At 38.2% G+C, this 14,480-nt stretch overlaps 1 protein-coding gene across 2 annotated transcripts in view; it reads left to right on the plus strand.

Annotated features, from left to right (window-relative positions):
* rab11fip2 (RAB11 family interacting protein 2 (class I)) overlaps window positions 1-14,480 on the plus strand; it is a 40,960-nt gene that overhangs the window by 10,865 nt on the left and 15,615 nt on the right. Inside the window, exons 2-4 of one of the 2 annotated variants that reach the window (XM_008430041.3) lie at window positions 7,254-7,443; window positions 10,073-10,196; window positions 10,289-10,655. In XM_008430041.3, the coding sequence (XP_008428263.1) occupies window positions 10,303-10,655 (353 nt within the window). In that variant the 5' untranslated portion in view covers window positions 7,254-7,443; window positions 10,073-10,196; window positions 10,289-10,302. Of the gene's footprint in view, window positions 1-7,253; window positions 7,444-10,072; window positions 10,656-14,480 lie in introns of both variants that reach the window. The other variant, XM_008430040.3, reaches the window with a different exon arrangement.

Consider the following 14,480-nt stretch of genomic DNA (forward strand, 5'->3'; position numbering starts at 1 on the left):
CTTTTTTTCGTTTTTTTGTCAGTATAGCAGCTTGGTTTGCTAAATCAATTTGCTCATATTTTGATGTTTTCAGCTAAGAAAATGCAAATGCAGCGTTTTAACGCATCCGACAACCTGTTTGCCTGCAGTGGCCTAACCTCTGTTCTGCCGCTCATTCAGAGCTGAGAGGTTTCTGTTCCTCTCTGTGAGCATGCTCTTGTCATTAGCATGCCTCTGAACTTTGCCTCACGATGTCTGTCCTGAACGTTTCGGGTGAATTATTTCATCCTGTAAGGAGATGACTGCAGGGCATTCACATGGAGGGGCTTCCTCTGGTCTGGGGGAAGCGCACTGCACACTGGTTATGGTGGACACCTGAAAGACATTTTAAATACAAACAAAACAACAGAAACAACAAATAAAATGAATTATGAAGACTCTGTAAACAAAAAAGGGCTAGTTGAGACCAAAGCGCCAGGCTGAAGACTTTAGTCGTCCAGATTTTGGTAGAAAGAAAGAAACGATAAATCATGCAAAAGGAAATTATTCTTTTAATTTATGATGCGATTAAATGACAGGCCTGTTATTTGCAAATGTGTTGTTGTTTGCGCAGGAGGCTCCACTTCTGCTTTTCAAAGATGTGCAGTTGTATAATTGTGCATTTGTTTGCAGCCATTTTTACGTGCCAGTGTAAACGTTCAGTTTTGAGGGCGTGGCCAGCAGGATTTATTTGGATTTAAAGTGACAAGACGCTTTAAAACAGTGGAAAATGTAATGAGTATGTTTTGGATAGGCCATAGACCTAACGTGTTCAAGGAAGCATAACAAATTCAAGGTCACCTTTAAAATATTACGTGGTGCCTTGTAAAAGAATGCAGTCCAGCACAAACTCATATGAAACTCTGATTTAGAGAAAAATCCAGGGGTTTCATGTATAAAAAAATCTATAGGAATCTGAAAAGTGTGGCTGCATTTGTTTTCAGGCTTGTTAAATAAAATGAAGTTCAAACACTCTGCTCATCTTCCAGTAAATAGTAGCTGTACCAGGTGGTGCATAGCTAAAGGACTTCAAACCTGCAAAGGCAGAAATAATCTGGATTTCACCGATTCATAAATAAAATGAAACATGGTGGTGGCAGCATTATGCTGTGGAGATTGTTTTCCTCTCCAGTGATTGGGGAGCTGGCCAGAGTTCCTGGAAAGATGATTTGGGTTGAATACAAGGAAGAAAACCTTGTTTATCAACTCTAAACATGCCTGTATTACACTGGCCTAGTCAAAGTCCAGACATAAATCCAATTGAAAAAATTAGATTTTTGCTCAATTTTGCAAAAAAGAAGAGGCTAAAATCTTAGCCAACAAACTACTGACCTAACGATGATAAATGACACATTTCCAGCTAGGCCCGGATTCAATAATCAATAAATCAATTCATTTCATGATAAGTTTTAAAAAAAGCTTAATTCCTATTTGCATATTTACTTTTTCTCTCTTTTCTCTCTTTCTACCAAAAACTGGATGATGAACGTTTGCAGTCTGTTGCTTTGATCTCCACTGGCTCTTATTTTGAAGGGAAACTTTGTTTTTAATTTACAGAGACTTGATAATTAATTTTATCTGCTGTTTATGTTTTATTTATTTTGGATATTTAAAATGTTCATTGGAATTTAAAGTTTATCAAAATGTGGGAATGTGAAAGCAGCAATATTATCGTTTATCTCAATATCTTGATGAATTTATCTTCCAGTAAATTCATCATCACGATTAGTGGCCTAACTCAAGTAACGTGACGTTTGTAGCCCATGAATATATCTCTGTGTGCTCACTGTGACTCTCATCATCTTGGCTTCACTGCAAAAACACAAAATCTCACCAAGTATTTCTCGTCAAGTTTCTACTGCAAATATCTTAATACACTTGAAATAAGATAAAATTAACTTAAAAGTAACTTTTCAGCAGCATATAGGAGATTGTTTTATGTCAATGATTAATTATGATTGCTAAAAAGTATTAATTCTAATGGCTTATTTCACTTATCAAATGGGTAAAATGGAACTAGAATTCATTTTCATCAATATTAAGAAATTATTGATATAAAACAAGCTCCTGTTTTTTCAGAAAAGTTGCTTGTCAGTTGGTTTTGTCTAATTTCAGGCGACCAAGATATTCGCAGTAGAAACTAGATAAATACTGGGTAAGATTGCGTGTTTTTGCAGTGTTCACAATCCTGTCAAAAAATGCAGTTATCCCTTTGTCTCGTGCACTTTTTTCTTCCACTCAACTTTCCCGAAGCAACTATTTCAGTTCTTATCCTCATATTTGCAAAAATATATATTTTTAATCGGAAAACAAAACACACAAGCAGAAAGCTGCTGCAGGGTTGTGTGTGTGTGTGTGTGTGTGTGTGTGTGTGCGTGTGTGTGTGTGTGTGTGTGTGTGTGTGTGTGTGTGTGTGTGCGTGTGTGTGCGTGTGTGTGTGTGTGTGTGTGTGCGTGTGTGTGTGTGTGTGCGTGTGTGTGCGTGTGTGTGTGTTTGACCCTTTTTAAGGTTATGATGCAGAAATTAAGGGAGTCGCTGCCCCGGCTCCGCGGCCCTTTTCAGCTCCGCTCGTCATGCTGCAGTCGCACATCTGCACCCATATATCAGCGCCATGCACAAAAACATTCCTGAGAGCCAAGCGGTGGTGATTTGTGTGCCGTTCTCCTCCTTTTTTGATTAAAATTCATCTGTGATCTGACTGTTCTCTCAGCTAAAAGCTGTACCTTTTAAATCAGTCATCTCAGACCTGCAGCGCATTAACAGTGACATCACAACTGTTTCCACTCGCCTTCTCCTACGCGCTGTCCTGTCCTCCACAGATGGTCAACCTTGTGGCCTGTGGATTTTTAAGTGTTTAATAAATGTAAAACAACCTGAAGAGTGTTGGGGGTGAAAAAAACCGTGAATCTAAACCTGAACCATGTGGCTAGCAGCCGTTAGGGGCCGTCGCTAATGTGGCTCAACATGTGGAGCGGGGGCCATGCAGGAAGGGCGGCTCATGACCCTGAGGGCAGAGCGCCGTAGTAACTAGTTACATTTACTCAATTACATTTTGGAAAAACATTTATTTTTAGGAGTATTTTTACTACGCTGTAATTTGAGTGATTTTATTATGAAGTATTGCTACTTTTACTTGAGTAAAATTTCTGTATTTTCTACCCACTGAATGAAAAACAAACATGTTTCAACCACAAATTCACCAGACTCAGAGGCACACCTGCAGTTTCTGTTAAAGTTTCATAAGAAACTGATTTGGAAAAATTATTTTGCCTGATTTTACTTATTGTCATTGAATTATTATTTTGATCTGTAAAATGCCAAAATTTCCACTTTAGATTTTGGTCCGTCTTATGTCATTTTTAAATATGAAATGTTTTGATCAGTTATTCACTACTTTTACTTGAGTAATATTATAAAGTATCTGTGCTCTTAGTGGAGTAAAATGCCTGTATTTTCCACCCACTGAATGAAAAACAAACATGTTTTAACCAAAAATTCACCAGACCTGCAGTTTTTGTTACAGTTTAATAAGTTTCACATTGAAAGAAACTGATTTCTTTTGTCTGATTTTGTTGTTTTTTGTTACTTATATAAATTATTTTCATTTTAAACATCCATCCATCCATCTTCTTTACACCCTTGTCCCTCAGTGGGGTCGGGAGGGTTGCTGGTTCCTCTCCAGCTGGCGTACCGGGCGAGAGGCGGGGTCACCTGGACAGGTCGCCAGTCTGTCGCAGGGCAACACAGAGACACACAACCATGCACACACACTCACACCTAGGGGCAATTTAGAGAGGCCAATTAACCTGACAGTCATGTTTTTGGACTGTGGGAGGAAACCAGAGTACCTGGAGAAAACCCACCATGCACAGGGAGAACATGGAGACTCCATGCAGAAAGACCGGGAATCGAACCAAAACCTTCTTGCTGCAAGGCAACAGCTCTACCAACTGCGCCACTGTGCAGCCCCATTTTAAACATTAAAATTCAAAAATGTCCAGTTAACTTTATATTTTTGTTCCTCTGATTATGTAAATTTTAGATATTGATAATTTGATCAGTTACTCAGTACTTGACGTTTTACCAAACACTTCTTACTCTGACATAAAATAAGTTGAAGCAGCTCTGCTCTTACCTGAGTAATATTTGTTCTTTGTGGGTCGTGCATGAAGGGCGGTTTATGACCCTCAGCGAAGTTCTTTCAAGATCTACCGTAGAATCTGCGTTTATGTTGCTGCTGGTTTATGATGCGATGTTCTGCTTTTAAACGCACAGATGTATTCTGCTCAGACGCTACAGGTGATGTTGGAACGCAGCCGGCGGCGTTTTCATCTCAAACGCCAACATGTGCTCCGGCCTCGCGCCGTAATATATGAACGTGTTTGACTTATTGTCAAATTAAGGCAGAGTGTCACGACCCGGGTTGTTTATCTGCTGGTTATTCCACTCGACTCAACCTGACACCGCTAACCACAACAGATCATAAAGTATTCCCCAAAAAGGAATGCGCGCGCTGACGTGACGGGATAAATCATCGACGCCTGGAAGTCGACCAGCAGCTAAACGCTCCGACTGAGGCCTTATCAGATCTCGTCCTGCCAAGCAGTAAACAATATTCAGAGGGGATCCCTGCGGTTTTCCCTGTCAGCCATTGACCCAAATAAATACTCTCCATGCAATTTTTCTGTGTAAAAATCTGTGAAGGGAAGCTATAGTTTGATGATAATCTTTTAAATCAGTAGTGTGGAGCTAAATTGAGGCCAAAATGTTTGTTCTAAAAAAACTAAAAAGTTTCAAATTGAAAAAAGACAGAATTGAAACGGCAAAAAAATATTTGAAACTAAAATGTTCAAAACTACTTTTTAGATTCGAGGTTTTTTCAGTTTTAACAATTTTTTGAAACTGAAACTAGAGTTTAGCTGTATTATGGCCCCAATATAGCTCCATACAGTAGAATAATCAGGAGCACTTTATAATAACGACACCTTATTTATCTTATGTAATCATCTTAATGACCTTAGCGTTTTTATATCCGTCTTGCAGTACGTTATACAACTGCAGGAATTTTAAAGGGACAGTATCATGTGAAGTCAACTTTTTTTTTTAGCTTTTCATCATGTTATAAATTATTTTCTCATCAAAAACAAAACTGGAGTGCTGCCTTGATGCTTTCATGCTTGTTTGAGAAATCCTTTAATCTCCATGGCAAACCTTTCAAAACACCTGGTTGAACCTAGCTCCGCCTTTGAGGCGTAGCTCCTCCCCCACTCAGCTCCTTCAGACTAGCCAGCAGCAACTAGCAAACATCTCCTCATCTCATTATAGGAGCTACTTCTCAGTGAAACTCTGGTAAAAACTTTGTTAAAGGGTTAATAGAGGAGCCACGTTGTGATAACTTCCTGAAGGCAGAGTTTCAGAAAGAGTAGCGGCTTCTTAAAGAGACAGAGGCCCGATTTCAAGGCGTTAAATTATACAGCATCTTTATAACAACGTCACTGTGGAAAAAACAGCTAAATGAAGAGGAGAATGAGCTCCAGGTGCAGCTTTTTTTGTAAGCTAAAGATAAAATAAAGAGTCTGTGATATACAGCCAACACTGTGGAACATCTGCCTCCTTTATAGCTGCTTAAAAAGTGACATTGTACTCTAATATCCACCCAGCGTTAACAGCGGACGTTAAACATGTGGGCCGAGAGCCGCAGAAGTATTAAATATTATCGCACACAGCCTAATATTTCACTAACCCTCAGCGTTTCATTCAGAGATGTACTCGAGATAAAAAGCAATAATCTGAGCCTGATGGATGGCCCAGGCAGCCGCGGGCCAGCGCTGTGTGCACAAACTGCAGCGGAACGATAAAACCAACATGGAGCAGGTGTGTTTGGTTAAGATGCACTTGTCAAGTGGGGTGACGAGCATGTCTGTGTTCATTCAGCCGAACCCTCTTATCTGCACCTCCATGTCCCACTCAAGAGACAAAAGGCACTTGGCCATGTTTGTATGATTTACCTCTCCTCATGTAGCTGCGCCCGCACACACATGGAGCCGTTCCTCACAGGCTGCGCTTATTTATACTCTTTTATTACTGTCTGTCTGAGAAACATACAAGAGCATCTCAATAAATTAGAATGTCGCTGAAAAGTTTGTTTATTTCAGTAATCCAATTTTCAAGATTTCCACATATCTTTGTATTTTGGTCCATCTGTTGATATAACTTTTGAATATTAGCATTTTTAATCAGCCATTATGTACTTGAGCCGCCATTTTACCAAATAGTTTTTTACTCTTGAGTAATTTCTTGGACTTTTTACTTTTGCTTGAGTCATTTTATTATGAAGTATCTCTACTCTTACTTGAGTAAAATTTCTGGATTTTCTACTGACCAAATGAAAAACAAACATGTTTTAACCAGACTTTCACCAGACTCACACCTGCATTTTTTTGTTAAAGTTTCAGAAGTTTTATATTGAAAAAACTTGATTTCATAAAATCTTTTGCCTGATTTTGTTTTTTGTTATTTATATGAAGCCTATGTAATACTCCTCCTGGCAAAATGAATTTTGGGGTTTTATTAGCTGTAAAGAATATTTTAAAAATGCAAATACATACTCATGAAGGTGTATTACGGCCATGAAGACAGCAAAAAAAAAAAGAAGATTTCTGCCAAAATCTCAGAAATTTCTAGAAAATTCTTGGACATTTCTGAGTTTGAAATGATGAAATATTACTGGAAAAAAAAGAGGAAACGTTAAGATTAATCTCAAATTTTCTAGCAAAAAATATGGAAATTTCTGTCAAAAGTTGAAAATGTGCTTGAGAAAATGAACTTTGAGATTAAGCTCTAATATTTTCTAGAAAAAAACTGAAAATTTCTGAATCCAAAGTCAAAAATATCTTACTTTTGAATCTCAAAAAATTTCCAAAAGTCAAAAATAGTCTAAATACATTTATTTTTGCAACCTAGAAATGCTCTTGTTTTTCTAGGAAATCTCCGAGTTCATCTCAACATTTCTGATTTATTTTGGCAGAATTATTTCCATTTTTTTATTACAATGGCCGCCGTCGTATTTTTAATCAGTTTAATAAAAAATAAAATAAAATGTTAAAAAAAATCAGCTAGGTGAATTTTAGTACAGTAGAATTTTAACAAAATTAAACTTATACTATGTTATAAAGTATTTATTTTTAAACTAGATAACCCGTCTAGGCGACTGACCTTTTCACCGGCATGAACAGGAAGTGACGTCAGATCAGGAAGTGAAGCCCGTCTCCGTCCCGACAGCAATGCGCTGCTCCTGCTACAACAACATCTGACATTTGCGGCCGGCTGAGCCGCAGAGAGCAGCGGGTGAATGTATCTGCGGACAGGTCGTGTGTGCGCTGAAGCCCCGGATGTGTGTGTGGCGTCGGCGGAAATGACCCTGAGGTAAGCGGCTTGCTGTTGGGCTGAGGGCGGCTGTGATGCTCGGCTCTCATTAGCAACAAGCTAACGTCACCCTGCTGCTGCCCAACTACATCTAACCACGATAAATCTGGGTTAAACTTCCTAATTTTGGGATTTGTAAGTTACTTTCAGATGTTTTACTATCCGCAGGAGTTTGTTTAAAAAGCTTTGTTGAGACAGCTGCCTTTTAAAGGGAGGAGTACTCGTTTAAAGGGATTATCCGGTTGTTTATGTCAGTTATTCGGCTACAAAACGGCTGTAATTCATTCACGTTTCATTGTAACTCGCAGTGTTATTTGGCAGGAGTTCTCAAGCTTCGGAGTAAAATCCTAAAAACCTGGATGAAAGGGAAGATAACAGTGAGGAGAAAATCCCTTTTACTGAAGAGATTTATGCAACTTCAACTGAAATGAGTTAGCAGAAATGACAGTAAATCGTAATGAAGTATCTAATTTGTTTAAAAGTAATAACCAGTTGAATAAATTTCAATTCCTAAGGATCATTATTTATTCAGAACTGAACTTGAAGTGCGACCAAGCGGCGTGTCATCACAACAAATGAGATTAAAGGTACTCAGGCAGAAAACAATCAGAATTTCATCATTTAAAAAGTAAATGTAGTTTTATATTGAAAAACAATGAAAAGCATTGTTGTAAAAAGTATAAAATTGTACGCTCTGATGGCTTAATTAATGTTTTTGTAATAACTTAAATGTGGTAATAACCTCGCCCCAGAGATCAACAGTCAGATGATTTCAAAGCATGAGTCAGAACAGCGAAACAGAAGTTAAATATCATTTAGATCTTTATGTTTCTCATCTATAGGACACCAGATTTGGAAGAATAGTCCAACAATTGATCAGAATCAAAACCACACTGCCCGGCCTTTTATTTATTGTTTTCATTTCTTTATCCTTAGATGTATCAATCTGTCAGACATTTATATAAAAAAAACATGCCAGTTTTGATAAGTTCTGATCAGAAATTAGTTAATATTCCTTCACTTAGTTTCTGTTTTCTCATTATTGTTTAATACATTTCCTTACATGGATGAATAACTGATTATTGACAGTTTTTCTCTATTGTATTTGTGTTCCTGATCAATGAAGTTTGTGTTTACTTAACACACATTTTGCTTTGTAGCTCAAGTTGTGTGTTATGTGTGTCATCATCAAAATTACAATGGAAAAACCTTTTTATTATGTATAATGTATCAACAAACAGCAAACTCTTTGGTTTGAGTTTGGTAAATATCAGAATATTTTATGTATAAACTATGATAATCTCATAATCCCTTCAGTCCCTTCAGCTACTGTCTCTGTGAAGAAGAATAGCATTTTGGATGGTCAGTATTTGTAAGATATGATTGACAGAAGCTTAGAAAAACTTGTGTATTTTTAGGATTAAGTATTTGCTACTGCTATAAAGTAATTAAATTTTTGAAGGTTTTAATTTTTGGAAAATCAGAATTTTCTTTTCACCAGTGAAATGAAAAATTACCATCATTTTTGATGAGCGTGGGTATTTTTTATTTTTTGCAGCTTGTATTTATTTCAACTTTGAATTCAGACTAACCGACAGAAGGAATGATGGAAATAAATCCTTTGTTTTTTTTTAGTTGTGTCATTTGTGTTGTTTATAAGGAAAAAAATTGTTTGAAATCAAATTTAGCGTAAAAAACAAGAGATTTTAAGCCATGTCGCCCAGCCTTGACTCCTTGCACCTTATTGTTTACATCCAGAAATTTCTTTTACATGCCATCCCATCAGTGCTGTTGGGGAGAACAATCCCGTTACTTAAATGAAACCTGAGATGTAGGTATTATTAATTTATTAATATTAACACAGCAAATTGAAAAATAACGCAGAAAAACCATTAAATAACAAATCAGAGGAGCCACTCGTATTCTTCTTTTTTTCCTCGCTCTGCATGTCAGCTATGCTACACACAGACTTGTTGCCACAGCAACTGACAACAGCACCACTAACTTATCAGGATTCACAAACATTTTCCGTTTATTTTTTGATTATTAATAAGTGATTGTTGTGGTAGATTAGCTAGCGCTGCTATTAGCTAAGCTAACGCAGAGGTGGTTGATTAGCTAATTTAAACACCTGCTCTACTAATGATCTGTCAGAGCTGATGTTTAGATCGCCTTTAAAAAAATAATAATTACCGAACCAAAACTCATCAAATTCTCCATCACATCTACATGTTAAGGTTGTTATAGTCAAGCTAGCATAGCTGAGCTACTTCTCTCTCCCTCGCTATTTTTTTCTTAATTAAAACTTTTTCCTTACCTTATCTTTTTGTTGTAGTGTTGGCAAAAAGCACTGTGCCCCTTTTTCTTTTATATATCAGGCATACATTTAAGACAATGCGTTTTTTTTGACAACAGCTAAAATCAATGCTAGTTATCGGCCTTCAGCTTTTTGCCTCCAGCAGGGAGCTGGGGGGGATCGTACCTGCATGACGCCACGCTGCTTCGGTTTTATACATTGCAACCTTAGAAGTTTTTAAATTTGGCCAAAATAATTAACAGACCTACTAGGTGATGTCATGTTTTGGTTCTGGGAAATGTTCTGATGCTGCTCCGCTTCTGTCTGTTGCAGATGACTCGGCAGTGGCTTGGACATCGATGATTCAACAGAAGATGAGGCGTGCTCTGTTTGTCCGACTCGTCATCGCTTGTTACCATAGCTACATAAACCACACTGACATGGACACTACGCTATAGTAAATCATGCTTTTTGCAAACTGAAGTCACTAAAATACGTTTTTGTTTAAATTATTATCATTATTATTGTTTTTGAATGGGTTTTTGCTAGTTTTCTGTGATAAAATGTCCCTGGCTGAGCAGTCTCAGAAGTGGTTTCCAACCCATGTCCAAGCCACCGTTCTTCAGGCGTCCGGTTTACAGCCCAAAGGCAAAAATGGCACCAACGACGCCTACACCATCATCCAGCTGGGGAAGGAGAAGTACTCCACGTCGGTGGCGGAGAAGACGGCCGACCCCGTCTGGAGGGAGGAGGCGTCCTTCGAGCTGCCTGGTCTGCTTCTGGAGGGGAACCCTGAAGTGTACGTGCTGTCGCTCACAGTGATGCACCGCTCCTTAGTGGGGATGGACAAATTCCTGGGCCAGAAGACCATCAACCTCAACGAAATGTTTGATAACAAGCAACGAAAGAAAACCGAGTGAGTACAACCTCTGCTGTTGAAATGTTCGCTTCTCTAGCTGCTGGAGGACTCGGGCCAAACTAAGTGGTACAAGACTTTTTTTAAACGATCAGTACCAGAATCGACTCAACGGTACCGTCTGGGGTCGTCTTGTCTTCTGTAGCCCCAGAGAACCGGTTTATAAAAATTACAGGCTATTTCTACTTTTTGAGCACAGTTTGTAAAAATGTATAAAACCCTTTAGGGGGCTGGTATTTTGTGTTTTCCAGGCACATGGTGCCATGTTACAGCCAATGTTACCTTCAGGTGTTATAGAACTGCTATTGGCCATTTGCAGCTACGTTACTTCATCACTTGAGGCGCCATGATGGATATCAGAAGTATTGAAAAGAGCGACTGAAAGTGTTTTCCAGTTCATACAGAAGACATGAAACTAAAGAAAACGCTTTGTTGTGTTTATTTATTGTTTAATGGAGGAGCTGACAGTCCACCTTGCTAAAAATAGAAAGTAATGAGTTAATTAGACTGTAAGAAGCGGCTCCGCCTCGCGCTGCTGGAGCTGCAGAGATTTGATCCTTTCAGTCAATCATCCCAGAAGTTTTGCTCTTGACTCATCCTGTGTTACAACAAGCGACAGAACGGAGCTGGAAGATGTCAGAAGCTGGGAGAAGTTAGGCTGCTTATTCAAACGGTTTTCTAAAAACAAAGCAGTAAAATCTTCATTAAAATACGTCGGGTTAAGGCTCGAGCCTCTAATTAAAGTTAATCAGTCGGGTTGGATCAGATTTAATGGACTCGGTCCGGGCGGGGTTGGATATTTGGGTCCGATTTCTCATCTAGATGTGAACCAGGAGGAAGTTGTGAAGCTGATTAATTTGATCGTTCTGTCAGTGGTTTTTATCACTGCGGAGAAAAAGTTTGATAAGTTCATCTGCTTCATTAATGTGGGATGATCTGGATTGTTTGTTGAGCTTTGAATATTAATTAACCTACATAAAAACTAAATGTAACAGAAAAACCCTTGTTAGTATCATTTAGAGATTGACAGATAAAAATAGAATATGATGGAATATTTCTGACGCCGTCAGTCAAAATGACGGGCAAAAAAGTCTCTGCTTGGATCTTCTCCTAATTCCTGGTTTCTGATGTTTTTAGTTTATTTTATCCTCAGAGGAAACGTGCCGACGTTTCTCCTCCGGTCACAAGGCCTCAGCCTGAACTAAATCAGTTTTTGAGTCACATTCGCCGCATGTGTTAAAGCTATTTCAGACTTCCCCGCCTGCTTTATTCCGTCCTTTAATAAGTTCACGACCCCGCTTCTTTTCACCATGTGGCGTAAACACAGCCACTTTGCCTTTTATATTCGTCATACACTTGTTTTACAGCTTCGTCTCATTTTGAACATCTGTTTAAAGTCGTTTATAGCTCAGCGTGTTTTTAACAGCAGTTGGTGGTTTTAACTTCTGTTCCACCTCTCTGACAGTTGATTGCCCATTGTTTAGAGATTATATGTCGCCTAATAAGTGACAGTTGTCAGTGAGTCACTTGGAGGCCCAATTGAAACGAGCGGAGCTGGACAAACATGTTTAGGTAGTCACTCCCAGTGGAGCCATTTTTTTTGTTTTTTGTGTGAAAAAATGCAGCCGTGTTTGTTCTCTGCAGCCTGAAGCGCCGCCGTTTGTCCAGTTTCAGCTTTCTGAGTTTGTCCTCTGGGTTTTTCTGCTGCCGTTTGAGAAACACTTTGATTCGCAGGTGAAAACCTGAAAGATTTCTTAATCATTTTTTAGTCACCTTAGAGTTTTATGTTCTGTACTAAAGCAAAACAGTTTAACAACAGATGTTTTGATGCAGATTTTGTTTCTCTTTCTTTCTTTGTTTCTGTCTCTTTTTCCTTTCAGTCTCTTTCTGTTTCTCTTTTTGTCTCTTCCTTTCTTTTCATCAATTTTTTTCTGTTTTTCTTTTTTCTTATCTGTAACTTACTTTCTTTCTTCCTTCCTTTCTGTATTTCTTTTGATCTTTACATCTTTTTCTCTTTGTGTTTGTCTTTGTTTCTGTATCTCATTTTCTCTTATTTCTTTTATTAACTGTTTCGTTTTTCTTTGTCCTGTTATTAATCTCTGTCTATTATCTCTGTCTATTCTTTCTTTCTTTCTTTCTTTCTTTCTTTCTTTCTTTCTTTCTTTCTTTCTTTCTTTCTTTCTTTCTTTCTTTCTTTCTTTCTTTCTTTCTTTCTTTCTTTACTCTGATTCCCTCCAGGATGTTAGCGCTAGCGTAGCGTGTTTGTTTTGCTTGTATTTACCCAGAATGCCCTGCGCTGTAGTCCACTTCCTGCTTTTGGAATGGTCTCCGATCCGCTTGGCGTTCATATGCGAACCGGAGTTCATTTCAACCAAACCCAAACTGAGGTCTTTAGGCGGATCAGAGTTCAGTTCTGTGGTCCAAATGAACCGGACTTTCTAGACAAACCCAACTTCTCAAGGAAATTTTGAATTTAAACGAAGTTTAATCCAACAGATAGGTCCAGAATTAACGTCTTCAGGACAAAACTTGATGGGTTAATCTGTGCCAGAGGATGAAGGTCTGACATCATCTTCCTCGCTGTGCGGGACTGGATCTGGTGTTAATTAGATCACCGCCTGTCCCATCATGGAAAGACATTAGCACACTTCCTCCCCGTCCGTCAGTAGCCAGAATCACGATATGTTACAATCAGCGTTCCTGGCTGGTATTTATTTAGGTGTCTGCAGTGATGCACCTCCAGGCTCTGCAGCTTTTCAGCAGCGGTTCTGTAATGATCCCCGCCGGTACCACGGCTCCACACAGCGGGCCTGTGTTCGGCCCAGCCGCCTCGGACCCGACACGCTGAGGAGGAAAAACGGGGCTCCGTATCCGTTAATTATCGCACGCCTGTGTTTGTGACGAGTTTGGAGATCTGAGACCCTGAGGCGGTGGCAGCAGCATGCTGTGGGTGGGAACCAAACCCAGTCAGGGTTCTAATAGTTTTTGGTTTATTATAGGGGAGTTGGTGCCACTTTACAATGATTCTCCCCTTATAGATGACTAATAAATAATTTTTGTTATCCATTCATCTATAAACACTTTATAAATCATAACTGTTTATTATGCATTAATTAAGGCTCAGAAGAAAACAATAAGCTGAAAATTATATTCACAAATGCTTATTGTGAAATGTTTTGTATAACAACTCTAGATAAGATATATAGGTGAACAGTAGATTTTGCCTCCTCACCTTACTTAATGCATAATAAATTAATGATTTATAAAGTGTTTATATGTAAATGAATAACATATCTATAAACTGTCATCCATAAGGTGAGCCTTGTTGTACCATTTAGTTTTATTTAGTTGTGACCTTTTATTTGTCTAATTCAGTCAGCTTTAATTAGTTTTTAGAGTGTGTTTGCAGGTTATTATTAGTTAAATATTGTTTAGATTTAGCACATCAGACCGTCAGTTCCTGAAACTACACACACAAATACTGATCTACCCGGACCAAGTTAAAAAACATCTCTTAGGATCGGCGGATGGTTTAAAAAGGAATTAAATTATTTGTTTTAATTTATTTCTAAAATGGTAGGAAATAAGCTTTGGTACTTAAATTAAAAACCTGCATAATGTGCCAATTTTTTAAAATTTGATTATCAAAATTATCGATTACTTAAACAATCTTGTAGACTTGATACAGAAAAATGACTCTTCTTCTTTGAAACAAGTTAAAAGGCCTTTTGTGATTAATTTATCTCTTTACACCTTCAAGATTTTTAGTTTTTCTTGCTCTAAGAAAAGCCTGGAAATATTAAACTGTGAAATTATTGAATATTG

The sequence above is a fragment of the Poecilia reticulata genome, chromosome 15 (assembly GCF_904066995.2).
Source record: "Poecilia reticulata chromosome 15, P_reticulata-male-v2, whole genome shotgun sequence".
Classification (NCBI taxonomy): domain Eukaryota; kingdom Metazoa; phylum Chordata; class Actinopteri; order Cyprinodontiformes; family Poeciliidae; genus Poecilia; species Poecilia reticulata.